Source organism: Falco rusticolus, chromosome 13 (assembly GCF_015220075.1).
Source record: "Falco rusticolus isolate bFalRus1 chromosome 13, bFalRus1.pri, whole genome shotgun sequence".
Classification (NCBI taxonomy): domain Eukaryota; kingdom Metazoa; phylum Chordata; class Aves; order Falconiformes; family Falconidae; genus Falco; species Falco rusticolus.
In genome coordinates this window covers 21,714,123-21,741,729 of record NC_051199.1, presented here as the reverse complement: position 1 = coordinate 21,741,729, position 27,607 = coordinate 21,714,123, and the positions used below count along the sequence as shown (strand labels likewise).

The 27,607-nt window shown below is 39.6% G+C and overlaps 1 protein-coding gene across 2 annotated transcripts in view; it reads left to right on the top strand.

Annotated features, from left to right (window-relative positions):
• The window catches only part of USP13 (ubiquitin specific peptidase 13), a 56,351-nt gene that overhangs the window by 24,347 nt on the left and 4,397 nt on the right, over positions 1-27,607 (top strand). The window contains exons 4-20 of one of the 2 annotated variants that reach the window (XM_037407488.1): positions 621-742; positions 1,154-1,296; positions 1,493-1,677; positions 6,068-6,162; positions 8,240-8,427; positions 10,066-10,137; positions 10,394-10,487; positions 14,633-14,758; positions 16,037-16,190; positions 17,933-18,107; positions 20,071-20,159; positions 20,529-20,651; positions 22,785-22,811; positions 23,557-23,700; positions 24,686-24,852; positions 25,373-25,535; positions 27,171-27,255. In XM_037407488.1, coding sequence (XP_037263385.1) covers positions 621-742; positions 1,154-1,296; positions 1,493-1,677; positions 6,068-6,162; positions 8,240-8,427; positions 10,066-10,137; positions 10,394-10,487; positions 14,633-14,758; positions 16,037-16,190; positions 17,933-18,107; positions 20,071-20,159; positions 20,529-20,651; positions 22,785-22,811; positions 23,557-23,700; positions 24,686-24,852; positions 25,373-25,535; positions 27,171-27,255 — 2,152 coding nt within the window. The remainder of the gene's footprint in view (positions 1-620; positions 743-1,153; positions 1,297-1,492; positions 1,678-6,067; positions 6,163-8,239; positions 8,428-10,065; positions 10,138-10,393; positions 10,488-14,632; positions 14,759-16,036; positions 16,191-17,932; positions 18,108-20,070; positions 20,160-20,528; positions 20,652-22,784; positions 22,812-23,556; positions 23,701-24,685; positions 24,853-25,372; positions 25,536-27,170; positions 27,256-27,607) is intronic. The other variant, XM_037407489.1, reaches the window with a different exon arrangement.

Here is a 27,607-nt window from a genome sequence, read left to right as displayed (position 1 = left end):
AAAGAGAGGGATAATGCTGTTATAACTGTTCTGGCTATAGATATTTGAGATTATGGATGAGATGCGGGAATACTTCCAGCTATAGATGTTTTCTTGGGAGGAAAGGCCACAGGTTCAAATGGATGGGAGCCATAGCATGTTTCAGCCAGGTCTGCGATCTGGAAAATATGGAGGGCTGAAACAGAGGTGCATTATTCCAGCTCTGCAATTTGGGCGTGGGTTGTGTGAACTGGTCTCCATATTGTATAGCATTTCAGGATCCTGGGTAAAAGGGACAGCAGTATTAGATCATGATTTTTTCCAAAATGAGCAGAATTTTCTTAGGTGCTTCCCAGAATGTGATGTCTGCATCAATGCCCTGCTTGGAGAGGGGCCAAATCAGCTGTGGCTGGGGATAAGATTAAGATGGAAATTTTGGTCTTCAGAACATCCTCTTACAAGATGATCACATTTGTGTTTAGATCAGGATTTCACAAACATTTCTAGCCAGAACAAACTGCTGCCAGTGTCAACTTGCAGGCTGATGCCAGGCAAGCAATGCTTCATAGTGGTACCCCTGCTACAATATAGGAACCTTGATCTCAGGACAATCTCCTAACATTCCCCATCTTGTTTTTCAGATCTAGAGACAAACAGTGATCTCAACAGTGATGACTTTGAATATGAAGATGAAGCAAAACTCGTTCTGTTTCCTGATCACTATGAAATCTCATTACCCAATATAGAGGAGTTACCAGCGCTGGTCAGTGAGTGTGTGCAAGTGGTGATAGGAATTGTCTCCTGCTTCAGTTTGTATCAAGATAGTGCTTTGTTTTCTTACATATGGTGCTTATTTTTACATAAAGATCTTTATTAACCAGCTATAATAGTAATTTTTAAAAGTCTGCTTTTTCTTTGTTTCTTGGATTTCCTTTTACCTCCTGTATTCCTTCTCTTATTATGATGCGAGCTTATCCCAGGGAAGCTCACATAGTACGTGTTGTGCTTACTCTCCTGCTAAAATGATAATAATTGCAATCTAGAAGATTACGTGCATATATAAATAGTCTTACTGATATCTTGTTCTGTATGTGGTTAGCAGTAGGCTGAATGCCAAGTTCTGCCAAGTCACTGAATCATGTTAGGTTTTGATTGACATACATTTGTCTTCCAGGTGACGATAGCTTGTGATGCACTCCTCAGTGCAAAATCACCCTACAGGAAGCAGGACCCTGACTCCTGGGAAGAAGAGCTACAGGCATCTAAACATGCCAAAACACTTGTACAGTTAGACAATGGTGTTAGAATTCCCCCCAGGTGAGGGTAATAAAGTTTGTTCATTGTAGGCTCTCTAATACAGTCCAGAGTAACAGAACTAAAGCCAGCAACTCAGCCAACAATTCTCTTGCATGACCCCGGGTGTGTATGTTTGGTTTGACGTATCAGAAGTGGAAATACAGGACTGGTTCCTACCTTACATATTTCTAATGTTTCTTCCTGTTTTCTTTTGTAGCGGTTGGAAATGCTCAAAATGTGACCTGCGGGAGAATTTGTGGCTAAACCTGACAGATGGTTCTGTGCTGTGTGGAAAGTGGTTCTTTGATGGCAGTGGGGGCAATGGGCATGCAACGGAGCACTACAAGGAGACAGGTTATCCCCTGGCAGTGAAGTTGGGAACCATCACTCCTGATGGAGCAGGTCAGCCACCTGGCAAGTTCTGAGATGGGGTATCTTTTGTGCATGAGAGTAACAGTGTATATCTATTACCAAGTGGGTTTGTGCTTCTAGTGCAAATGTTTGAGAGTGTGATATGGAAAGAAAACCCTGTGAATCTTGATCGGAACTGGGGGGAATGGCACACGCTCCATTCATAGAAAGCTCTTATCTTTTTTTATCTGCTCTTCTCCTCCTGTTCTGTATTTGGTGTAAATAATTTTTGGGGGGTTTATGATAGCAGATTTGTAATGGAAGAATGGTACTACTTTGAAACAGCAGAATCTGGAGAAACAGTATTTTTCAGTTCTGCTATGTTTACTAGGGCAAATGGTTCAATCTTACATAACATAGAAACAATAACAGAGTAATGATTTTAAAGTAAGAAAAGTCCATTCCCAACAGTATGTATGTTTTTGGGGTTTTTTGTCATACTGGAAACGGCTGTTTTTCCTTACTATTTCAATAACATTATGTTTAGTCTAATGAACGCTGATCTTCATGGGGCTGTTGTGATGCTCATTTGTAAAGTGCCTGATGATCTTGAGAGGGTAAAAAAGCTATAGATGTATCTTCATCTGTGTGTTCTCAGTGTGGCATTCTGCAGTGTTGCTGTGCAGAGGATTATGGTGTGTGAGGATTAGATGGAGTAAAAACATGAGAAGCTGAAAAAGTCATAACCAAAACCATCCTCTGCTGCAGCTGTACAGAGAAATAAAAAACAGAAGAACACAGCATGATTATATTTTGGTTTTGGTGTTTATGACCATACGGATGAAAAATAGCTGTTTAGAGCAGCCCCTTCTTTGAAACACACATTGGTTGAGAGTTTTTATCTTGTAAGTCCTATTCAGTGTCAGGGGAAGGAGGCTGTAGTCATATTCAACCAGCTGTGCCACAGAAACAGTGAGCAAAATTCATTCTTTTCTCTCGCAGATGGAATATTGTCTCCTTGCCTGAGCCTGGTCTTGGATGATTTCTATCAGAATCTTTCAATTATTGAAGATGTTTAGGATTTACCCAGCTGTAGGTTTAATCTACAAAATAAACAGATTATTTTTAGTGGTTTTTCAATTTTATTTTTTTTCTTTCTCATCTTTAACAGCAGTACTTGTTTCCTTATGGCTGCTGTATTTCTGCCTCCCACCGATCAGCTGCTTCCTCTTTTATGTGGCCTTTGGGATAACAAAGGACAGGCTGTCCTGCTTCCCTTTGAATGAGGGGCACCAGCTGTTCTCCACAGACCTTTGTTCTTCTGGATGATGTTTACTTGGTTTCCCAATAGAGAAGACTTCCCTCCCCCAACCCTCCTTGTTTCCTTTTCAGTAATTATTCTGTCTCTGATCTATACTGCAGTGGTAATCATAACCTCTCGATAGGGCTGGATGACAGATGAGCTTCAGAAAAGAGGCTCCATGGCTGATTGCAACACAAACTGTGTCTGGTTTTTGCTTGCTAGGGCTGGAGGTGAAGAGGTGATGATAGAGGATTATAATAAGTATTAATCCCTCTGCTGACATAACTTATTCCTTTTTCACACCAGTAAGAAGAAAGAGGTTGTACCAGTATTCCGCTTACACTTACCCTGTGTGTACACAGAGAGAGCAAAGAAGAGCTCCTTGTCTTTCCTTGAGAATTCTGTGTTGTATACATTATGAAAGATTTCTGGGTCATTAGCCCCACTTTGTAGTGTTCTGTCAAGAAACACATCTAAGATCAGGGAAGAAACTGAACCAAACTTCTGTCTTCTGCTCTTGGGCCTTGGACAGATTGCACAAGAGAGTCAGAAAATTTGCTTGCCTCGATAGGTTGAGTAATACTCAGCAGACTGTGCTACCAGCTGCCTCTCTCGACAATGCCATTGGATTTCATTTCAAGTCATTGTGAGGCTGCGTGTTTGAAGTTGGTTTGAGAATTGGAATGGGGGTTTGGCAGTGGGAAGCCTTACCTGACAGGTACTTGAACGAGTTGCTTTGTAGGTGCCAAACTCTGCAATTGTCAGATACTTCTTTGGGGGATCCTGAGCAGCTTGTTTCTTCAGGGGTCATGTCATCATTGCCTGTTATCCTTCTAGTAGGAAAGAGCGATATCTACACAGCCAGAACAAGTGTAAATCTTGAGCTGTGGAAGAAAAAGTAGTACACTGTCATTTTTCTTTTCTTAACATAATATGAATAATAATAATTATGCTTAGTTTCATAATATTCTATTTTGTCTGTCTCAGATTTTTTTGGATTATTTTGGTATGTCATTGTTGTTCCTCTGCCCCCTTATATTCCTCCCTTTTCCCCCTTTCTCACTGTAATGATACCAGCTTTTCTGTGTCACATTTGCTGACTTGTCTGCATTACTTATCTACCGGAGTCCCTATGACAGCACTATGGGCCTGTGTTTGGGGCCTGTCATCTTCTTTCTTTGGTTTGCTGCTCTTTTATTTTTATATTTGAAGTAAGTGAATTCTGTATCCCACAAATTTAAGTTGGCTACACAGCAGAAAGTACTAAAGTATGACACATACTGGGCTTGAGCAAAAGATTAATGTAATGTGTTCCATTTTTGCTGCTCGGGGTCAGTAGTCCCAGATGGCTGCTCTCTCTTCAGTTGTCAGAGCTGAGGAAAAACAAAATCAAAGCTTCCACATTGAAAGCAGTCACCCAAGATCAGTTGATGTGTAATCTCACTCCAGTAGGTGTTTGAACCTTTTAGGATCTTTTGGCTGTGCTGTGACCTCACCAGATGACTATGGGAATGCTGTGAACTCATGTGTGGATGAACAGTCATGTCTTCTGGGCACGCTTGCTACCACGCAGTGGAATTGCAGCAGATGGACAGCTACAGTCACACACATGCCAGAGAGGTCATGAGGACCAATGAATAGAGTCTGGCTAATCAGCAGCTTGGCAGCACACTCAAAAGCACAATGGCCTGGTTTGGGAGAGTTAATGTTTTTCATAGGGCTGGTAAATTTTAAAATTTTCATTAGGTCTTTGAATTTTTGGCTAACCTTCAGCCTGTCATTTCAGTGTGGCTTTGGTACTAGGAGACTGCCTTTTTGTTAAAGTCTCATGTAGGGTATGGGCTGAGTCAGAGCCAGGGTTTGTAGTTGCCAAGAGAGGGCAGAACCTTTCAGAAGTGATATTTATGCTGTGAACAGCCTTTATCTGAGTTCCTGCTCTCTTCTGAGTTGGTTTCTACTTGCTCCTAGCTAAGTTTTCTCTGTTAGCCTAGATCTGCTCATACAGGGCACGATCACTGTGAGAAACTGCTGGGCATGAAGGAAATGTAGCTGCGAGAAGAGCGGGCAGGCTGGCAGAGGGATTCTGGGCTTTGGTGTGAGTAGAGACCAAGGTAGGGAAACAGTCATTCACTACAGAGGAAGAGGCCAGAGAAGAGAAAAGATGAAAGGCCTGCTCAGGTCTTACTGGTGCTTGTCTTACCACTCATATCCCTTTATGATGCCTGCAGCTTTGTAGTTATTTGCTCAAATGGGTGAAACGAGCTCTGGACTCAGGTTTGGTCTTGCTTGGTAAACACTAAAAATGAGGTTTTTTGTCTCTCAATCATTCTGTCCTTCTGTTGAATTTATTAAACTTGGTTTCATAATGAAAATACCATCACTAGATATATTGCTTCCCTCCACAGTTTGAACTTTGCCTGACCAAAATGTTTATGGGCTTTTACTTAAGGCCGTAAGGCTCTATCATAGAGCTGGGACTGAAATCTAGATTGCTCATACAGTAAAACAGGTCACCTGTTTTTGTGACACCTCAGTCACAAAATCATCCTTTCTCCCTAACCACAAGGTTAATCTTCAAAGTCCAGTCCAATAAACAACTCTTTATTTCCATTAAAGAATTTCTCAGTTCTCCCTGCATCTCCGTAGGAAAAGGGCATAAGTGGGTTCCTTAATCTGTACTAGAAATTAGAAGGCTATTGGCAGTAGTCAGTTGGCCCTGTATACTCACAGTTTGAATGTGTAGTTCCACAAAAAATCAGAATCTCTTGTTGCCATGTTCAAAGTGTGGACTGGCCAAATATCAAAGAATTTTGCATGCCCCATTTCTTGTTTTCCCTACAAATTTTATTTTGAGGGGGAAAATACTGTGATCATTATAAATATTCTTAGGTTTTAATACTGTGAGGGCATGTACTTTCTTTTGAGGAGAGTCTTGAGATGATTGTATTGAGAACTTTTAAGATATTTACTGAGCTCTATTCAGGTCTATGCGTTTTCCTGCTGGTCGTAACCAAAGTTGGAGATTATGAGTCAGGCATCTTGTATAGGCAATCCTGTACTGAGAATGCAGTGTTGGTAAACAAAGAGAAGGGATAACATTTGATACTACAGCTCATTGGTTTCTCTCTGCTTTTGTAGATGTCTATTCCTTTGATGAAGAAGAGCCGGTTTTAGATCCGCATATAGCAAAACATTTGGCACACTTTGGAATTGATATGCTGCAGATGCAAGTGGTAGGAAATCCATCTTTTATTTAGTTTGTTATTTATGTGCTGTTTGTTTAGTTGGGGGTGGGAGAGAAACAAGAGAAGAATAGTAGTTGTAGCTTATATTTGTGTGATTCCTTCAGGCTGTTGTGATAGTATCTAGTTTTGTAAAGTTCAGCCAGCCAGTTTGCATTTTACTTTCTGAGGTCTGAGATAAGTGAATCATTACTCTCAAATCTGAAAGCTGCTTTCCAAAAGAGTTCCTTTGTGGTCTTTAGTTGATGTTTTTCACTTCTTGTGTGTTACATATAGTTTTCCTTCAAGATGAAAAACCTCATTCAATTAAAGAAGAATATCTAAGAATATTCCTTTCAATACTAAAAGGGGACTTAAAAGTCTGTCCCCATCTTTCTTATTAGTAGGGTCTGTAGCAATAGGACAAGAAGTGATGGGTTTAAACTAAAAAAGGACAGATTTAGATTAGGTATTAGGAAGAAATTCTTTGCTGTGAGGGTGGTGAGACACTGGAACAGGCAGCCCAGAGAAGCTGTGGGTGCCCCATCCCTGGCAGCGTTCAAGGCCAGGCTGGAATGGCGCTTTGAGCACCCTGGTCTAGTGGAAGGTGTCCCTGCCCATGGCAGCGGGGGTGGAACTAGATGACTTTTAAGGTCCCTTCCAACCCAAACCATTCCGATTCTGTGATCTGAAATATTTAATTGCAGTGAGTAAAGGAAAGCCTATTGCATGTGTAAAATATACAAGATAATATCTATTAAGATCTTGCTTAAGATACAAATCCTAAGCAAAAATAAGCAAATCAATGGATAAGTGGAAAAAAAAAAGTAGTTGAAATGTTCTTTATATAAAGTTATAGATTTCAGTTTAGGTCCTGTTATTAAATACATTATAAAATGAAAAAATATGTTCTTTCAAGTCTAGAAAATAGTGGTCTATGGTATGGTACACTAGAAAGGGGCTGGGGCAAAAAAGGTCCTCTCCCTGAGCATGTTGTCGGTCTGTATTAGTAGAGAAGTTCTTCTAATCATTATATCTTAGTGGATGTTGACTCCAGTTCTGTTTAAATGATCTAAGAAGTCTGAATGGGATATGGTTATAAAGGCAGATGGTTTTTTTGGTTTGGGTGGGTTTTTTTGGTTGGGTGTTTTCTCCACTCAAGTACGTAGCCTAGTATCACTGCTTGCAAACCTGAACTTGAAAACTGTTAAAAAAGAACAAACCAGATACTGGTTTAGTTTATGTCATTGTCCAAGTGGATAGAAAACTAATAATAACGCTAAAATTATAGAGAAGAGTTAAACTGCAGTTTCAAAAGCCTTCATGGTATAGTAATAATATTTTTGGTATACTAATTTCCTTGCCAATGTCATGAATAAAAAGTTTCTTATATCTAGCAGTCTTCCTGGAGAACCAGATTTACTCAGAAACCTTGAAAACTTAGTCTTAGCTGTTGCAAAGGTTTTGCCTCTGGTCTTCAAACCAGTCTGAAAAGTTCTTAGTCAAGTGGTGGAGTAGTGCTAGCAGTAAATGATACTGTAGTGACCTGTATCTATAAGCTGTGAATAATCAATGTACCTACTGAAAGCTGAGCTGAGTAAAGGAGAGAAACATCAGCATTACAAATTTTGGCTTTTCCCACTTGAAAGAACGGAAGAGTTCTTGGATCTGCAGCTTTTCATGTGGTTTGTTTGCTAGTACCAGTTTCTACAGCAGCAGCTACTCCTGGCCATTACAAATGGAATGAAACCTGAAAAAATGCAGTTTTGCTGCTGAGGCTTGAGGTCACAGCCCTGAGAGAAGGGAAGCTCTCAGCTGGGGTTGAGGTCACAACTAGGAATGCTCAAAGAGCCAGTGGTCTGTGGTAGAGAGCTAAGAGATACATTGGAATAACAAGCTGCTTGCCCTCTGACCTTGATCTCCCCCCTTTAAGTGGGATTTTGCCCACAAACCTTCCTTTGCCCATTGGTTTGGCTCTTCTTTTCTAGAGTACAGAACACAGCGTTGATGATGCTGATGCTGGCAGCAGCATAATTGTTGCAGAAGTTAAACAGATTTTAAAAAAACAAACCAATCTTGTTGCTTTCAGACAGAGAATGGGCTAAGAGATAATGATATAAAACCAAGAGTCTCTGAATGGGAAGTGATTCAGGAAGCTGGCGTGAAACTCAAGCCCATGTATGGCCCAGGATACACTGGCATGAAGAACCTGGGAAATAGCTGCTACCTCAACGCTGTCATGCAAGCCATTTTCAGCATCCCAGAGTTCCAGCGAGCGTAAGTAGCTTCAAACTAGTTCTCGTCACTAGCAGCTGGATTCCTCAATCTCTCATTTCTGGAAGAAAAATAATAATTTAATTTTTGCCTCACCTGTGAACGGGTCTCTTTCAGTCAGTTCAGTGGCTGCTAAGAGAATTTAGTGATTGTATTGTTCTGTTCTGGAAAAGGTTGGAATACAAAACCCAAGTGGCATCTGAAATCAGAGCTTACTTAGCTTCAGTGGTGGGAAATCAAATCCCACCTTGTGGACTTGATTGCTCCATCTCTGCTTTTTATGTACATACGTACATATCTCTATTTATCTTGGTATCATCAGTATCACATTATGGGGGTTTTTTGTACTGGTCCATGCCTTCATATAGCTGCAGGAATCTCCCTGTTGCTCCAGTGTCATTTGTGCAAGAAACTGTACTGGCACAAACATGTTAATAATGATCCATGGTAGTGAAAAGCAACACACCTTTTGCATGAAGGTCTGGCTAAGAAAAGTGAAACTTTCAGAGGCATTTTAATTAAAATTCTTCTTAAAAAAATATAATCCCACTTCATGAAAAGGGTAGTGTGAGCATATTCTTCCACTGAATAATGGAGAGTAGAACAAAAGCACGACAGAAGAATATGAAACATTCCTGACTGATCAAAATGGGACACATCACTCCAAGGAGAGAAGCCTTTTTATAAAGGACAGTCTATGGTTTGTAATAAAAATCAGAGGGCTCTTTCATTCCACAGCAGTAGTAGCGTGTGTTCTGGAAGCAAGGCTTTTAGATTTTGGAAAACCTCCCAGGTTTTCATGTAGCAATTGCCTTCTGGAAAAGAAGAGGGAGAAATCTTGTGTTTGTTTACTTTGTTAGCTGTATGGAGTACAGTCTGTAGATTCATTAAGTGCCAGCTTTTCTACCTCCATTTTCAAAAAATATCAAAATGGACTTTACTAAGGGAGGTTGTTTCCACAGCATGGTCCTTGGAGTTACCTGGCACACTTAGTATCAGTGCAGTAGTGAAGATCTTTGATGAAAGAGGGACCAGGCAGAATATTTTCTTCCAGCATGGCTATACCTACCTAACCTGTTTTTTCTTGTGCTAAAGAGCAGCAGTGCTCAGACAGTGTGCTGCTGAATGCTCCACTTTCCAACAAACTGGCTAGAACAATGTATACCTCAGTGTTTATTGTCAGGAGTTAGCCTTTGTTTCTCTGAAGAAACTCAATAGAAACATTACTTTTACATGTTTTGGTCCTGATACAAATTTGGAATTTATTTTGTGATGTTGGTTAGGAGTAAAAAGTACATTGGTTCTCAACCCAGCTCTGTTGTTTTGTAAGTAACAATATCCTGCAGCTACTTCAAGATCAAGGAATAGAATTTAAATTCCAGATGAACAACACCGCCATATCCTTTATAGCTAGAAGGTTCTAAGCAAAATTTAAATGTCCATTTCCTAATTTATTTACTATTATTTTTCCAAGATAGAAGCACTCACCAGGGATAGATTGAGTCACTGCTGTGATGCAAAGTTTGACTTGTTAGCACAGAGAAAGCCTGCTGATGTATCACAGCTGAGGATCTGTTAGGATATTCTTGATTAAATCTAGCTGCAATATTTGAATGTTTCTGTTTTGTTTTTGCTGCCCAGGTATGTGGGAAGCCTTCCACGAATATTTGACTACTCTCCTCTTGATCCAACACAAGATTTCAACACTCAGATGTAAGTGACACTTCTCAGTGATTTACTTGGTCGAATTAAATAACATCTAACTAATTGACTGGCAGTGCAAAAAACCACCTCTGCATGGGCTTGAAAGTGAGATATGGCACTCACGGTGTAGAATGGGAAGATTTACCCATTTAGGTGCAGGTAATGATGTTTCATCAGAGGGTCGAACACAGTTTCTTTTTTGCTTGGAATAAAAATGTTCTCTTCTTCTGTGTTTTTCTCACATGTTTGTTTTTCTTCCCTACAGGGCTAAACTGGGACATGGCCTCCTTTCGGGCCAGTACTCTAAGCCACCCATGAAATCTGAGCTTATTGAGCAGGTGATGAAAGAAGAACACAAGGTATTTGACTGAGTCTGTACAGCCTAGTAACTAGGTAAAAGTGATATCCTGAGAAAAGGGAACAGGTGCTGGGCATTGAAGAACACATGTGGATCCAGCATGGGATACTTAGCAAGGTTGAATGTGGAGGATTCTAGTCAGGAATATATTAGTCAGGGGCTATTTGTGCAAAGCATTAAAGCAATCGTTGCTCCTAATAAAGTATTCTACTGCTCCAGTGATGAGTGCAAAAGTTCATAGAATTTGCAACTTAGGTTTGTCTTCTCTGAGGAACAGCAACAAAAAAAGTTATCTAAAGAGTCCTCAGTGTTTGGAAGCAAGCTTCTAAACCCTCTTTAGATTTCAGAAAGAAGTATAAAGAGCTAAAGAGCTGTTTCCAGAAAGTGTCTGACAATATTCCACCTGATTTCAGGAGAAGCTGTCTAAGTAATGCAAGATTAAGTGGTCCTGGAGGCTTTCATGTAGGTAAAGGAGGGACCATGCAGACCCATATCCACTGTTGCTTTATTCAAGTATTTCATGGTACAGAAATCATGTAGAAGCATGTGTATGCCAGTGGGATCTGTCCTGGAAAGACAGCTGTGTATGTGGTTTTGGATATAAATTGAAACTCTTAATTGCTGGCAAACCTGAGAAGAACAATGTATGTATCCTGATTTATAATAGTTCACAATAGAAAAAACCTTGGTATCAGCTTTCTCAGAATATGCAATTTCAGAACAAAGGTATACTGAGAGGCAAGTACTTTACAGCTAACATGCTAGACACTTCTGAGGAAGGCCTGACTGATCTATTTGTATTAACAAGGCTAATGGGCACTGCCCGATTCACTGATTTATCTTTTTACCTGTTTGTGCTTGATTTTGTGAGAAAGAAAAGCTGACAGTAGCTTAGTGGAGAGATGGAAAAGTTCATTCTCTTTTATCTAAGTTGGTTTAAGTTTCTGTCAACTTTTGGAAAATGAGAAGATTCATTCAGATTTTTGCCTTTCTGCTCAAACTCTGCTGCTTTTGGAGTTGCCTTTGTCTTCTGTAGAGTCATCCAATTAACAGTTGTCTTAAGCAAAATGTTAATTATCGGGACTATGTTATCCATCCAAGTGAACCTGTTATTTTAGGTTTGTTTTACTATTCAAGCCAGCTACCTTGAAACATCTTGTTTCAGAGTGATGCTGGTAAAACTGGATCTAGAATATATGTGTTTCCCTGCCATCCTCTGTTGTGACCCCAAGCTTGCTGTGGTCCCACTCATGTGGAGTCCAACCTCAGACTCCATAGGTGGGATATTTAGAAAGGAAAGGTCTAGTAATAACCAGTATTGAAAATACTACCTGTAGGCGAGACCTGTCTTTATGGAGAAAGAGTCTCTGATACCAAGCTGTAGTTTTACATGCAGCAGAAGTCATGCACGCTTCTGTCACAGAAGCATGGTGATAGTTTCCGTGGTAATAGATATTTTACTCTACCTTCATCTATGAGTTATTGATACAGTAATTTCTTCTGAAATCAGAATGGCAAGGAAAATTTGGACAGAGATAGAGTATCTGGTACAGAGTAGTTTGTATGGTCTGAAAGTCCTGCATGTCCTGAGTAATTGCTTTGTACAGTAGCTATTTGTTGTTTTGGAACAACAAATGAATCCTGCTTGTTTCCTTTAAATAAAGTTAAAACTTACCAACTCATCGCTGTGAATAATGAATAGTGGAATAGATTTCAACAGACCTCTCACAGTAAATTATGTATACTCACTGACCCGCGTTCTTAAACAGGTACAGGATGTGAATGAAGAATGATGTGCTGGAAGTTCAGGGACTTGAACCTTTCAAATAAAGCTACACCTCCATGTTTAGCCCAGTACCCACTACTAGCAAAGAGATATTGAGAACTTTTAAATGACAGATGGCTACTACCACCTGACAGTTTTATATCATCTACTGGCATTTAACAATACTTGTGTTTGTGAGTTTGGTTTAATAAAGTTGTAGTTAAATGCGTCAGATGGCTTCCTTATCGGGGAATTCCTAGCAGGTACTAGGATTTGAAACAGCTTTTACTGGTTTTTTTCTTGTATTGTAGTTTTGCTTAGGGAAAACAAAAAATCAGTTATATTTTCTCCATTCCCTCGCTCTGGGCATACAAATCTGTCTTGTCAGTTTGGGGGTGCTTGCTTTTTTTTTTGTACACCCCCCACTAACACTGGTATACATATGCATAGTATGTTTTCATCCAGAGAGTTGTACTGATGTCTAGAATAAGTATAATTGCATAGCATTTTAGGCCTTCAGTGTTTTCAAGTGTTTCTGCTTTATGTCTGTAAAATCAATTCTTCATTTTATTTTTATTCTTTGACTTCCCCCTCCCCCACGCTAAGAAGTTCTCTAGTTTTCTGGGTCTTTGGAATTCATCCAAAGTTTGGGGAGCTGTTGCCTGTAAAAGCATTCATATGAGATCTGCAGTGGTCCACCACAGTCTATATTTAGCTAAACTGTTTTGCAACTGTTGATGGGGAAAGTATGCTAGGTATTCTATACTCAGAGTACCGTGGAGCTAAAATTTTTCACCACAGGAGTTTAGTCTGGAAATGGCAGCAGTTTTCTTGAACCCACTACAAACAGGCTGAAAGCCTAAAGGGTCATCAGCTAGGACTTGCTTTTCAGTTTAGTGCTTTGCCATTTCTTCTGTTATTTTTCTTGTCCTTGAGGTGGGAAGGGTTTAGAGGGCAAGATCTTATCCTCTTCTATAGGTTGTGCCAAGGCACATTTTTCCCTGCTCAAATGGCTCAGTAAAAAGTGTATAGGTGGAAACAAGGCTTGATTCCAAACTCATTGCATTATACATTAGGGTAAATGTGCCATCTTGCCATATTCTTGCTTCTGACATATAAAGAAGCCTGGTATATAGTAATTTGAGCTGCTTTATGCATTTCTCTCCCCAGTCCTAGGTTTGATGAAAGGCAGCTGAGGACGACACTGAAGCAGTATATAAACCAAGATTCAGAAATCCCTAGAACATCTCTTTGTTCAAGCACTACTGATGAGACTCTGTCTCTTTACAGAGCCTTTAAAGAGCATCTTTAGCCTAATGCAGTTGCTGATGTACCGCCAGAAACCGAAAAAGCATTAGAATTGAGAATCTGCTTCTGATTTCAATGGGTCTAGGAATACCTTACCCTGGTGAAACTAAGAGTAATAGTTTGCTCTTTTAGTGTGTGTTTTATGTGCCTTCCATTTTATGCTGCTTTTTCTATTTTTATATTGATATGATAGTGCAACTGTAGTAAAGAATGTGATCGGCTGAGTTTTCAACAGCCTCTGACATATCCTAAAGGCTACACTTTTGCTTGGATTGTCTTGAGAATTATTTGGTCTCATGGAGGATGAGGGGAAATCTGAGTAAAAGATTCTGACCCTTTCAAAAGTGTTATTTAAAAGGCATAATAGCTAGCTAGTGTTGTCTTGGGGATGCAATTTGGGGTGGTTGGAGAGTCTTATTAAAGTGATATAGAGGGTGAGAAAGTCAAAACTAGGACTCTCTTGGAAGCTAGAGATTTTCTAATTTAGGGTACTTTCCTACTGATGTAATTGAGTGGCTAAAGGCAGTATGTTATGATCCTTCAACATGACCAACACCTGCAAATCGCAGATTCATTTCTGTTCTTAACAACCCATCTGGGAATGCATGCTGCACACATTAGTTGTTTTCTGCTTGATTCTGTAGAGATCTCTGCAAAGACTTTGTCCTGAGTAAAGCTGCTAGCTGATATACCGGAGTGCTTCAATGCCCATGTACTTTTAGGCAGAACAGGAATGTTAAATGTTAGAAAACAGTGTAGGTTTTTAGCCTTTCTGGAAACTGCTAACCTTTAGCAGACCTTCAACAATCTCTTTTAACTTGCAAATGATGTAGAAAAATCAGATTGAGTGAATGCTCTAGGAAATATGTCATAGAACATAGTCTAAAAACCTTAAATCATGTTTCCGGACCTTTCCAGTTTTTATTAAAGTGGAAACCCAGATGAAACTGAAACTATCGTTTCTCCAGTGGCAGAAATGGGCCATAGATAGATCTAGTGGAGTGAATTTGGGATGTTTGGTCCAGGAATGAATAAAAATCCTTCTTTAAAAGGTTTCTCTTTCTTTTATTTAGCTTCAACACAATGGAATATCTCCCCAAATGTTTAAGGCTTTTATAAGTAAAGGCCACCCAGAATTCTCCTCTAATAGACAACAAGACGCACAGGAATTTTTCCTACATCTCATAAATCTAGTAGAGGTGAGAAAATCTGAATTACTGCTTCTTTTCCCTGGTTATATTAGACAATGAGGGCAGAGCTCTTATGAGTGGCTCTTTTATTTTTAATTAAAGTGTATTTTGGTTTAGAAACATTTATTTCTTTAATTCTTCTCTGTACTTCAGACTCTTGCATGACCACACACAGGGCAGATGCCACTGATAGCAACTGCAAGAGATATGAAGAGGTCAAGCATAACTGTACAGGCTATAAGATTGACAAACATATGTGACTGTCTTAAATTGCTGTTTGTTTTATGATTACATGCTATCCATTTGTTTTCATATTGTAATCTGTCTTGGAATATTAATGAATTGGGTATTATGATTATTATTCTTCCCCATTTATGTCATCATTGGGAGCAAACTAATTACCATGTCCAGTTCTTTTACAAATTCCAGCTGTACGTCATTGAATCATTATGGGAGGAAGGTCTCTGCTGCTGAAAGCAAAGTGTGACTATTTGTCAGTTGAATATTGCTGTTTAAAATATTAGTTCCAATCACCACCAGCTCAATGCTGTGTCTAAGAGAATCATAACTGTGAATTTTAATGCTGTCTTTCTGAAAAGGAAATTTACAAATACATGCACATTTGATCTAAAGCATTTCTTTCTTGTCTATCCTTCCTCCGTCTTTTTCCCCATTTTCCCTAAGAATCAAGGGTGTTTATTCATGTGGTACAGTTTAGAGGAAGTTATTCACATTTGCATGCATAATGTACCACATCTCAAAACACGTGTACTGATTATAGGGTGGTTAGAAGACATTTTTCTGGGTTTTGTCTGATAACAGACATTAACGTGAACAATAAAGAGGAGGTATATTATTTGTATGACATCCCCATCTGGATAATGAATTAAAAGTGACTTGTTCTGTTGCAGTGCAGATTCGGAGTGGTAGGAGCAATTCTATGTACTGAAAGGATGCTCCATGTTATTTACCTGAGCTTTCTAGTTTTATTGTTACCTGTCACCTTCCTACCTTCTTCTGTTCACCTTGACTCAGTCAGATTCGTTAGGTATATACTCTGCAAATTACTATGTAGAAAGATACTGCTGTGTATGCAGACATTGTGGATTCCGGTGGGATTCTCTGTGGGTGCAAGAGTTCTGCATGCAATAAGAAGTAAGCTGAGCTGCTAGATCTGGGTGCAAGATTGGTGTCTTTGTGCTTGCCATAAACCAACCAGCATCCTTTGGGTTCTCTGGTCATTTTAATGTTCGTCACTTAAGTCACTGGATCTAACATTCCTTTCAGAGGAACCCTGTAGGTTCAGAAAACCCTAGTGATGTTTTCCGGTTCCTGGTGGAAGAACGCACACAATGCTGCCAGTCCAGAAAGGTCCGCTACACAGAGAGGGTGGACTATATCATGCAGTTACCTGTTGCCATGGAGGCAGCAACAAACAAAGGTAAAGAAAGAAACTGGTCTATTGATGACCTTCTATCGACTCTCTCAATCACGAGGGAATTAAGTTCTCACCCCAATGTGGTCTCTTTATATGGATAGAATGGTTCAAGGCCATATGGCAAATCAAACCAATGAACTGTTCAGGGGAAAGTTACTCTGTTTTGTTTTCTTTGAAGGAGATTTAAAACACAAATCAGTTTGTGGCTCTATCGTCCCTGCTTATATTTTTAGGGAAGAATTCTACCTGGAATAATGGCGGTTTTTCAGACAGATTTCTTCTCATACTGTGGGACCACCATTAAGTGTTACCACTCCGTAATATATCACCAAGAACGGTAGCAGTTTGTATGATAAAGATGTCAGAGATTTGTGATTTAAAACCTTAACCTGGATTTGACCCAGGGATGTGCCACACCTCTTGTAGTACAATTTATTTACCCTTGGTTTTGTGCATGTGTGTGCCCAGAGATCCTCATTAGGATTGGATTTCCTTTGTCCTGGGTGATTAACCAGTATATAAAAATTTCTTAATTCTAAAAAAGGAACTGAACATCCTAACTAATGAATATATTGTAAGAACAAACACACACAAAATAACAAAAAATACCACTCCCAAAACCAACCAAAACCCAAGTCAGCTTTGTGTTCATTAGCAGGAGGTTATAAGATCTAATGTGATAGTAGATAATAGGGGTAGAAGATAGTTTGTAATCTTTAAGACCAAAATACAAAATTTGGTTATCCTGGGCTTTAGGAGACGAGGGAAGGAGGATGAATTGGTGGACATTGATTTAATATCAGGAGTGGTTTTTTTTATGCCTGTGAGCTGCGTGACAAAGCAAACTTGGTTTTAAAGGAGAAAATGGCTGAGGAAGCTGGAGAGCTTGGAAGCAGGAGGGAGGTACTGACATATCTTGGTTGCCCCTGCAATCAGCGGTGAAAAGTCTTGCAGACTAACAACAGATGTTTGAGGTGGAAGTAAAGGGGACATCACAGGAATACTAGAAGGGGGATGTGCCTTTGGTTTCTACATAATCTCGAAATTTAAAATATTTTAAAGCCAGAAGGAACTATTCCAATTGTTTGATCAGATCCTTTGAAACAGCACAAGACAGAGAATTCCACCTACTGCTTTTCACTTAGCTTGCAACTCTTTGAACTGGACAATACATTTTAAAATGACCTTTTTGACTTGAAAGTTTAAGTTTTGGAGAATTTCATGTTCTTTGTTCATCAGTTTCAGTGATGATTCTATTGCTTATAACAGAGCATGTTATTTCCAGGTTATGGCTCAGGAGGCATGTTGGTTTATGAATTTACCATATGCTGCTCAACTTGCCAGTGTCAGGACTCTTTCTAGATCATAGATAATCCTGTCCTGTCTAGAAAGTCAGATGACACAGATAGACAGCAATAATTTTCCAGGTCAGATTTACCTGATGAAATGGGTAGTTCGTGTTACTGTTAACACAGGATTCTGGCTGTCATGGCAATGTTTTAATTGCCTGTTGCCCACTATTTGCAGTTCTGTGTTTTTACCACAAGCAGGAACCTTCAAAAAAGAGGTGTGGTTGTTAAGTGTAGTTCCTAACCCCAATACAGACAAAGTTATCATGTCTAGTTAAAGCCATGTAAAAGCAGTATTGTAGGTTTCTGCATTTCTACACTTGCAAAAATAAGACTGGTGAGGGATTTCATAACCATGATATTTATTTAGCTTTAATAGTCGTGTCTATTTCTCAGATGAATTAATTGCCTATGAATTGAAGAGACGAGAAGCAGAAGCTGCAAGGAGACCTCCACCAGAGCTTGTCCGTGCCAAGATCCCATTTAGTGCGTGTCTGCAGGCCTTTTCTGAACCAAACAATGTAGAGGATTTCTGGAGCAGTGCCCTTCAAGCAAAATCTGCAGGAGTTAAGTAAGTGTGTGTCTGGCTGCCTATTAAAAATCTATTGATTTTTAGTAGTAGTGCTTTGTGTTTATCTTGCTACCTGGAGGTGATGCTGAGAGAAACAAAGTCATAGTGGGCTTTGGCATTGTATTAGTGTTGGGGCTCATACATGTAATGTGCGGGTCAAGCCTGTTGAGAGTTGTATTGACCAGTCGAGCAGGAAATAAATTGTTTCTCAGCTATCAAATGCCAAGAGGTTATGCGGTCTGGTCTTCATTTGACTAAAAATGCTGAAGGGCACCGTGTGGCAACAAAACAGGGTGAAGCAAATTAAGGTTGTGTTTCTTGTGAGAAAATTCTTTAGGTGAATGGAATTTTTTGTATTTGTGAAATGCTATGCTGAAAACTTTTTTTTTTTATGATGTTATTATGTTTTATGTTCTTTACTGCTTGTGTTTGGATTTCAACCTGTCACCTTTTGTATGCTACAGTGGCTGCATCTGTAAAGTTTGCTGTCACTTACAGGGGGCCATGGTACAAGATGGACATATAAAAGAAGGAATCTGTCTTGTATGTTTATAACCAGATAGATTAAAGAACCAATAACATCTTGGGCTTAAAAAAACATTAAGAAGAAATAGGATGGCAAGCAGAGATCAGTGCAATTTTCAGGGGCAGTATTGCTGAGAACAAGAGTTAGTCTCTAATCTGGTTCAATTTTTATGTTAGCAGCAAGGAGTGGTTGAAAATTGGGCTGTGCAACTGGTTTGCTGTGGCTCAGTACCTTCTATTTTTAGATCACTTGCAGTATCAATGACTCATTGCTTTCTTAGATTAGCATACAGTTTCACTGACATGGTATTGAAAATTGGGAGACAAGTGCACATGATGGAGAAAAATGCAGAAGAAATCTAAAAGTTTTTTTATTAACTGTGAACATGTCGGAAGAACATTTCTAGTCTTCCAACAGATTCAGAGTTAAATTTTAATTTAGCTGTTCTTCATCCTCTAGGTCTTCAATCACATTGAAGATGAAGAATAATTTGCTATTTAAAATTTAAAAGTTTTGTGCTGCAGATGATAAAGTTACTAAAATTGCAAGGTGGTGCTAACAAGAATTTAGAAAGTAGTTATTTAGGGTATGGTAGGAAGATCTTATATTTATGATACATTTGCTGTATTTTAACCAGAGTTAGGTGAATTAGAAGAAGGGATGGTATGTGGGAATGAAAGATAAAAGAAAGGATGCAGGAAATGAAATGTGGGAAAAATGGGAGCGTGGAAAGGGAGGATGGTGGTACATAGAACATTACATTGTGTTCAAGATTAAACTTTCTCTTTTCACTAAGTGGGCAAATATCAGGGATCCCCTTAAACTCACGAGTTATCTACTTTGATAAATATTGTAGTAGCTCAGTAAGAATATAATGTAGGGGGTTTTTTTATATAGCACTTGCATGTGGAAAAACTACAAATGACAGTTTTTATTTATCTTTGCTTAATGAAATGCTTTGTAGGTGGACTTATACCTCATGGACAATGATACTGTAACTAGAAAGAGAATGAATAAAATAACAGATGTAACTGTTACTCCATTCTGTCCAAGATGTGTTTTAACTCTATGCTCTGAAATTATATGACATATAGCCAATATGTCATTCAAATACTATTTCCTGACATTCAACTTCAGAACAACTTGAGTAAGCAATTTTAGTATTACTTGTAGTTGTTTTCTATAATCTTCCTACAAACTGAATTGTCTGCAAGGGTTTGGGCTGACATTGAGGATATGAACGTATAGAAAGCTACTACTGTACTTTTCCACTGTGCTTAAAAACTTTTTTGTTAAATTTATGGTTGTAAAATCTATCACTATTGATCTCACTAGAGTCTAGAGTTACTTATCTCAGTGTGCTTGAGGTACTGAAATCTGTGCTTCTTGTGATTTTGTTGCCTTATTTCAATGAACTGTATTTCTTTTGCTTCCCAGAACTTCTCGTTTTGCTTCGTTTCCTGAGTACCTAGTGGTGCAGATAAAGAAATTCACCTTTGGCCTTGATTGGATACCCAAAAAGCTTGGTATGTGCCTGTTATATTTACCTTTTTCTCATTCTATCCAAGATAATCTGTGAGGTGTACACACTTTGGTCTATGAGGACCGGGCTTGAGTCTCAAGTTTACGCTGTGTATATCCCAATTGAATTTTCTTTCCTTTTATGACAAATTGAACCAATCCGTCAGGTCTATGGACTTATAGTAGTTTCAGGTAGTCTGACCTCCTAGTTAAATTCTGCTTTAGTGTTCTAAATTTCTCAAAGAACGGTTTTCAGGAGAATCCTGGTTGTGTTTGGACCTTGAGTACCAGAGTCCCCTCCCTGAAGGTATAGGTTGGACCATGAGGTCATTTTGCTGGATTCATAAGCTTAACCTGTTTCTCTGCTTTTGTAGATGTTTCTATAGACATGCCAGATTTCCTAGATATCAACCACCTTCGGGCCAGGGGTCTCCAGCCAGGAGAAGAGGAACTTCCAGATATTGGTCCTCCAGTTATCATTCCCAATGACCCAAAAGGTATTTACTGACTACATTTCTCTGATTCTCTCCTGTATTCCACTTTCCCTCTAGCACATACTGATTCTCTTCAGTCCTTCACCTTTTGGAGCTATGGAGAAAAAAGCACTTATGTGATTCTATAACTGAAGACTCTTAGAACACCCCACAGACTTTTTTAAATTCCCTACTCGATAATCCTAGTTCTTCCAGCTTTTCTGGTTTGATGTTTTCAGGATTTATGATTGATGCTGTTGCTCTGGACTATCTCCAAATAATTAATATTTTTCTCAAATTGCTGTGCTCAGAGGTAGACATCATGTATTGTGAAACAGATTATTTCACTTGCTTTATTGGCTATAGTCTCGTGCTTACCCTGCTGCATGGTGGTTGCCTCTTTTTCAGTAGTATAGTGCTGCTCGGTGGAGCAGCTTGTGCTGCATTATGATCTCTTCTTCTTTACCAACAGAATTGTTACATGTCTTCTATATGCATGGATGATGATTTTTACTTAAGGATGAAGGCCTTGTGCCCATTTTTACTGAATGTTGATCATCTAGAATAGATGGATAGAGAAGTTTCTGAAGACCTCTACATGTAGGAAAATCAGCTACACACAGAGAGCATCTTCTGTCCATTCGTTGACCCTCAGTGCATGTTCATGACTCCCTTTCAGTAAAGTCATTATGCACTTGCCAGGGCCCAGTGCAAAGGACTTGGTCTCAGATCCCTACATGGAGTCTCATGACAGGTGGCAGAAGTGGAGTGGAGCATTAATCCACTCATTTCTTACCTTTACATAAGAGGTGTTACTAAACTGAGCATTCCTATACTAAATTTTGTCTAAAACCTGGTGATAAAGTAGTCTGGATGGTACTGTGGCTAAATCAACCTCGCTGGTTTTGTGTACTCCCTTGTGTACAGTATATGGTCTGTCCTGGTCAGAAGGAATTTTAAAATCTGCCACTTACTATGATTATTTGCTGTAGGATTTTAGTGTTGCAGTTCTGAGTGGATGGTCATCTGTGTAGTCACAGAGTTTACTTGGATAACTTTAAACACCTTGGTTCAAAGTGGAACAACAAACACACCATGTCTTCAGAGCTGATTCATTCACAGTAAACCGACACATAATATACGATTAGGAACAGAGCTTTCCAGACATAGATTAAGGTTCAAAATCTTATTCATTTCTAAATTACAAGAATTGTGAGGTTGCAGTAGGCCCTAGCAGCTGTGCATGCATGTGTAGTCCTCTGGATGGAAGTGGACTGTGCAGCTTATTAAAAAAGGCTCTGTCTGAAGGAGCTGATGTCAAACTGTGGATTAAAATATTTGTAGAGCAGAAAGAGGAGTGATTAACATGCTTTGCTGCTTTTTTTTTAAAAAATACTGTTTCTTTTATGCTAAAGTTCAGAAACAAGAATATTAGAATATAGAATACACTCCTTCCTCATTTCCTGGGTTTCTCTGGAGAATGAATTGATTTAGAGAAGTAAAATCACATTTTTGTAGTGTGACCTTAGACCCAGCTTGTTAAAATTTCCTCCAGGTGACTTAAGTTTGGGTGCCGCAGTATTTCATAGGAAAACAGTAATGCAGCTCCTCTCATGACATGATTGCCCCATTTGCTTGGATATTTATAATAGTGGTAGTATAATATCAAGCTGTATGTGTGTGAAAGGAAGCTAGTATCTGGAATTGTGTGCCAGAGCAAAATTGGCAAATATGGCAAAATTCAGTTCTCTAAAGGTTTTAATTTTGTCTGTTATCCGTAGGTTCCTTACAAAGGCCTATTCTTTTTTGTCCTCTTGCTCAATGGACTGACCTGGTTTTGTTGTAAATGCATGAATGATGGTACCTTACTTATGACAAAAGAGATTCTTGCTTAAGTTGGTTTAGGTCAGCCTTCATCTATATTTCCTACTGATTTATAGTACCAGTGACTCTGAGTTGTTAGGGAAATTACTGGGCAGAAACATCCCTGGTCTAATTCATGGCAAAAAAATCAGGGATGTCAGGATGAACATGCCCTGCCTGTATGAGGTCAAATGTTTCTATGACTTTAAAAATATGGAATTGTTTTTCCCATATGAATCTTCTTAGCCTTCATGTAAGTCCTTTTCCCTGTTTTTTCCCTTTCTTAATTTTCAGATCATATGACGAACCATTTCATGGAGTGTATGTATCTCATTTTTCTGAGACTGGTATTTCAGCTGCTTAAAAAATTGTCATGCTTTTGCTCAGCTAATAGCTTCCCTGTCCTCATATAGATGCGTGAAGTTTAAATAATTGCATGCTTCTAAATAACAGCTGATTTTTGTACTTGTTCAGCATTTACTTCCATGTGTACAGGACTGTAAAGGAGTCTGCAGTATCATCAGCGTGGCCAGAATATGAGCTGCTGCTCATTGGCAGAGTCTTGCGGTTCTGGGGGTCACAGCTACTTGATCCTGCCTGGCTCCCTCTGGACTCCGATCTCAGTTGAAGCTGTTGGGCCCTGTCATTCAGAAATGAAGTTCAGTTGGAGACTGCTACATCCAGTGGCTGTTTCTCTCACCTGCAAGATCCTGCCTTTACGGGAGGTGATTGCTTTTGGCTGCCATCTCTAGCTAAGCACAGCACCCAATTTCTTCACACCTTGAAATGCAGTGGTGGGGTTTTTGAATAAATAAAGTCCTTAAACCTTGGTGAATTCCTAAAGGATCTATGTAGATTACTGGGGCAGAAGATTACCACTAAGTCCATAAACAAATACTATAATACTTTGTACAAGGGCTGTTTTCTAATGGGTGTGGATTTACTGTGGTACTAACACAAATCCAAGTGATGTGTACTGCAGTATGTGGCACTGTGAATAACAGTAAGAAACACTATACAATGGATGAAATGAGACTTTTATGTTTCAGAAGGTCCTTTCTTGTAGCTCTAGATATTGATGAGTCTTCAGTTATGCAACTGGCAGAGATGGGGTTTCCTTTGGAAGCATGTCGGAAAGCCGTGTACTATACAGGCAACCTCGGTGCTGAAGTCGCTTTCAACTGGATCATTGCACACATGGAAGAACCAGGTCAGTGATTGGAAGGTTTAAGTTAAACTCAACTCCTGGTTGTATATTTTGGCAGTCAGTAGAAATTTTATAAGGTGTGACAGAGAAACAACAGCCCCCTTCCCCACCCCAGGAAACCTGGAGGTGTGAGTGAATTTTCCTAAGCTGCTCCTGGGATATGCAGATCTTGACCATTATGTGGCATCCTCTGCCTAGAGGAGAACAAACCTAAGCTACACCAGAAGTACACTCCTGTCCTCACTGATGGTGTGGACCAGCTCTCTGTTTTCCACCCTTTGGCTAGGTCTGTGCTGCTAAGGGGGGAGCTGACTTGTGATCAAGTGTAAGTACAAAGAATCCTGTGGTCCAAATGCTTTTCTTCCATATCAGCCTTCTCTAGCTCAGGCTAGAGCATTCATGCTGTACTTAGAGCTTGGGCTATCTACTGATGGACAGGGCTGCTAGATGTTCTCCACTTTCTGTGTTTCACCCATGCAAAGTTTGGACTCGTGATTCAGCATTGAAGTATATCTGGGCACTCTCTTGCCAGAAAACTCCAGATTTGATTGAGTTCACACTTCACTCTGGGGTTTTATGTTGCTTGTGTAAATGGGGAACAATTTTCATTTGGGCTTAGCTGACATATTTCAGCTAGGGAATCAGTTCATTTTACATCTATACATGTATCAGCTGGGTTGTCTGCTGTTTGGTGTCATCATTGCTTCCATACCAATCTTTGCTACTCTCCTGCAGTTGTTTCAGATCTGTGATGTGCCAAGTTGTTCCAGCCTGCTCAGTATGAGTTTGTCCACCTGGATATTTTGTAATGTGCATGTTCATTTTGTTGTTTTTAAGGCTTTCCATGCATCTAAGTCCCAAATGAGACAGTGAAATGAACTTATATTGATTTCAGGACGTTTTTGAGGTCCTGTTTGTTTGTGTTTGTTGTTGAATTTCCAGTTCAGTGGGAGAAAAGAATGAACTGATGAATGTTTGTTTATTCCAGACTTTGCTGAGCCATTGGTCATATCTGCATTTGGAGAAGTTGCTTCCAGTGGAGCAGCTGTGTTTGGAGCTGTTGGGCTAGATAACCAACCTCCTGAAGAGATGGTTGCAATTATAATTTCCATGGGCTTCCAAAGGAATCTAGCAATTCGAGCACTGAAGGCAACAGTGAGTTCCATGAATTATTGGTAGCCCCTGAGTTTTGTTTTGTATGTACTTAGTACATGTGCAGACTCGGATACCTTTGAAACATGCATATAAAAATCCACTTAATGGATGATACACACAGAACTATTCTGGCAAAGTGTGGGATGCCTGAGTCGTCTGGGTTAGAGTGGGGAAGGTGGTTTGTCTGTTTCGCATGAAGGTTAAAGTTGGGGGGTGGGGGGGGAGTGAGGAAAACTTAGCTTCTTTTACCATCTGTTGAAGAACAACCTGGATGCCTAAAGACTATGCATCTTCAGATGAGAACTGGGCGGCCGTGGGGATTAGATGTGGGAGGATTTCTTTTCCATATGTCAAGCTTCTGCAGAGTGCTTATTGAATACTATTTTCTATGGAGGTAGAGTATGTATCTTAAAAGTTTTAAGTGCTGTTGAACATAATCCTTACTCTGTTCAAAGACTGAGTGGTAGCATGATGCTAGAGAATGTATTAAAGGCTGTTCCTTTGCTGGTTTGACTCACAGAACAATAATTTGGAGCGTGCACTGGAATGGATCTTCAGCCATCCTGAACTCGAGGAAGAAAGTGAGCCTGCTTTGGACATGATGGATACGGAGAACAATGTTAATGCCAATATCCTTGCAGGGACAGGGTCGGAGGGACCCAGGATCAAAGACGGATCTGGAAGTAAGTTCTCCTTCAGCTTTGAACTGGCTATCATGTTGTTGCGTCACACCTACACCATTCATAGAGCTCCTTTCTGTTTTGCAAGTAGTTATTGTGGATTTTTGGACGTGAGCCGGACAGTTTACTTCCAATCTTGCTTCTGGGGCGGAGTCCAGCTCTGTGGGGCTGCTAAGTTCTGTGTGCTCTGTTTGCTCAGAAAACTCTTTCCCTGGACTTAATGCATAACCTCAGTCCAAATTTCTTGTTGCTACAGCATGTAAGTCTCTCCTGGCCTAGCTTTACTTTTGTTTTCTTGCTATAAGATAAAAAGACAAAGAAAAACTAGACTGTTTAAATCTTCAGAGGCTGAGCATCCTAAAGATAACACCGCTGTTACAGACCACCTGAGTTTCTGCCCTCCTGTGGTCTGATGGGAGATTTGATAAACCCTTCAGCCAAGTTCCTTGTTCTAAATATGGCGGGAATAGTTGGTATCCTGCATGTACTGCTTTGCGATTTTCTTTTGTTTTTTTCTTTGAGATCCACGGTCATACTGTTGCCACATAAACCACAAGATGGGGCTAATGTACAGCCGTCAAAGTTGTGAAGTAGGCAAAGAACCTACTCTAAGTGTAAAAGCACTAGAGTACAAAAGCTCAGCGGTGGTTCTAACATAAGGGTATCACATGCTGGTTTTTGAAGGGTCTTTAGTGCCCAGTTGTGATAACTGTAGTATGTTCTAAACTTGTACATCTGATCTTGACTGTAATGGTCTTGTAAAAACAAAAGTATTACCAGCAATTTGATTTTTGTTTCTGTTGTTGCTGTTATTATGTAAGAATTATGTTTCTAACACTATAAAGAACAATCTTAAGTCTCTTGGACATATGGGAAACATTGATTATCATTAGGTTTAAAAAAAAAAAAAAAGATTTGGAATAATTATTTTTTGTGGTACTTAGCCTTTATAGACTGAGACCATTTACTGAGTGCCTGAAATCCTGATAATCAACATGATACTGTAAAATGGCTCCAGAAAGCCTTCTCCACCAAAATCCAGGCCCCTGTCCTTATGCAATATCCTGAAAGAAGGTACCCTTTCACTTTTGGTAGTAATTTGGGTGAATGGCATGAATGGGTGGGGAGCAAGAACCAATGCTGAGGTCTCCAGAGACACTAAGCACAAAAAAATCTCCTCGTATTAAAGGAAGAGGTTTCTTTCCTGTCCTGTCTTTTGCGGGCTGCTGAAATGTAAACTTCTGGGTTTTGTTTGATAGGGATAAGTGATCACACTTATAGACATAGCTAATATGTGTGTAGAATGAACTCCATATCTGGCACTTTCTGTGTTCCTTCCCTGTGAACTGGGAATGAATCTGCTGTTTTCCCTTTCCTAGCAGGGACTGTGACACAGCCCTGCTGTATGCGCACAGGTCTGTGTGGGTTTGAGTTGGATTGTTTTGATGTTTGATGGTGAATCTGACCACTAGTTAAAGCAAGAATATGCTGCAGTTAACAGAAATTGTGTTTGGGAATGCAGTCTGAGTTAGGAGTTAGAAGATTAGCTGCTTCTCCAGTAATAGAAAGTTACCTGTGGAGTCATATTTCAGTGTTAGAAATAAAAGAGTTATGGTCCCGTTTGTATTTCTCAAACAGGATATGAGCTGCTTGGGTTCATCAGCCACATGGGAACATCCACAATGAGTGGCCACTATGTTTGTCATCTCAAAAAAGAAGGAAGGTGAGTGGAACTGGGAGACACACACAAGGACAAGCAAATGCTTTCTTTGAAGTGTACATCTGTCCAGAGCAGGGTGTGTATTCATGGCAGACAAAACACACACATGTTGTTACCAGGTATACCACCAAAGAAATTAGATTGTTACAGACTGTAGATGTGATGAATCAGTTCTGATTCCACTGAGGTCTGTGCTGAAATGTAGCATTGGCTCTCCTGTGCTTGCTGTTCCAAATCTCTGTTCATTTTGGGACATCAGTTCTGTATCTGGCTTTGTTTATCGGAGTTTGCCCCAACTTCCTTTCATTCCCCATCAACAGAAACCCATCAAACTACGAGCTGATACTAGTACTGC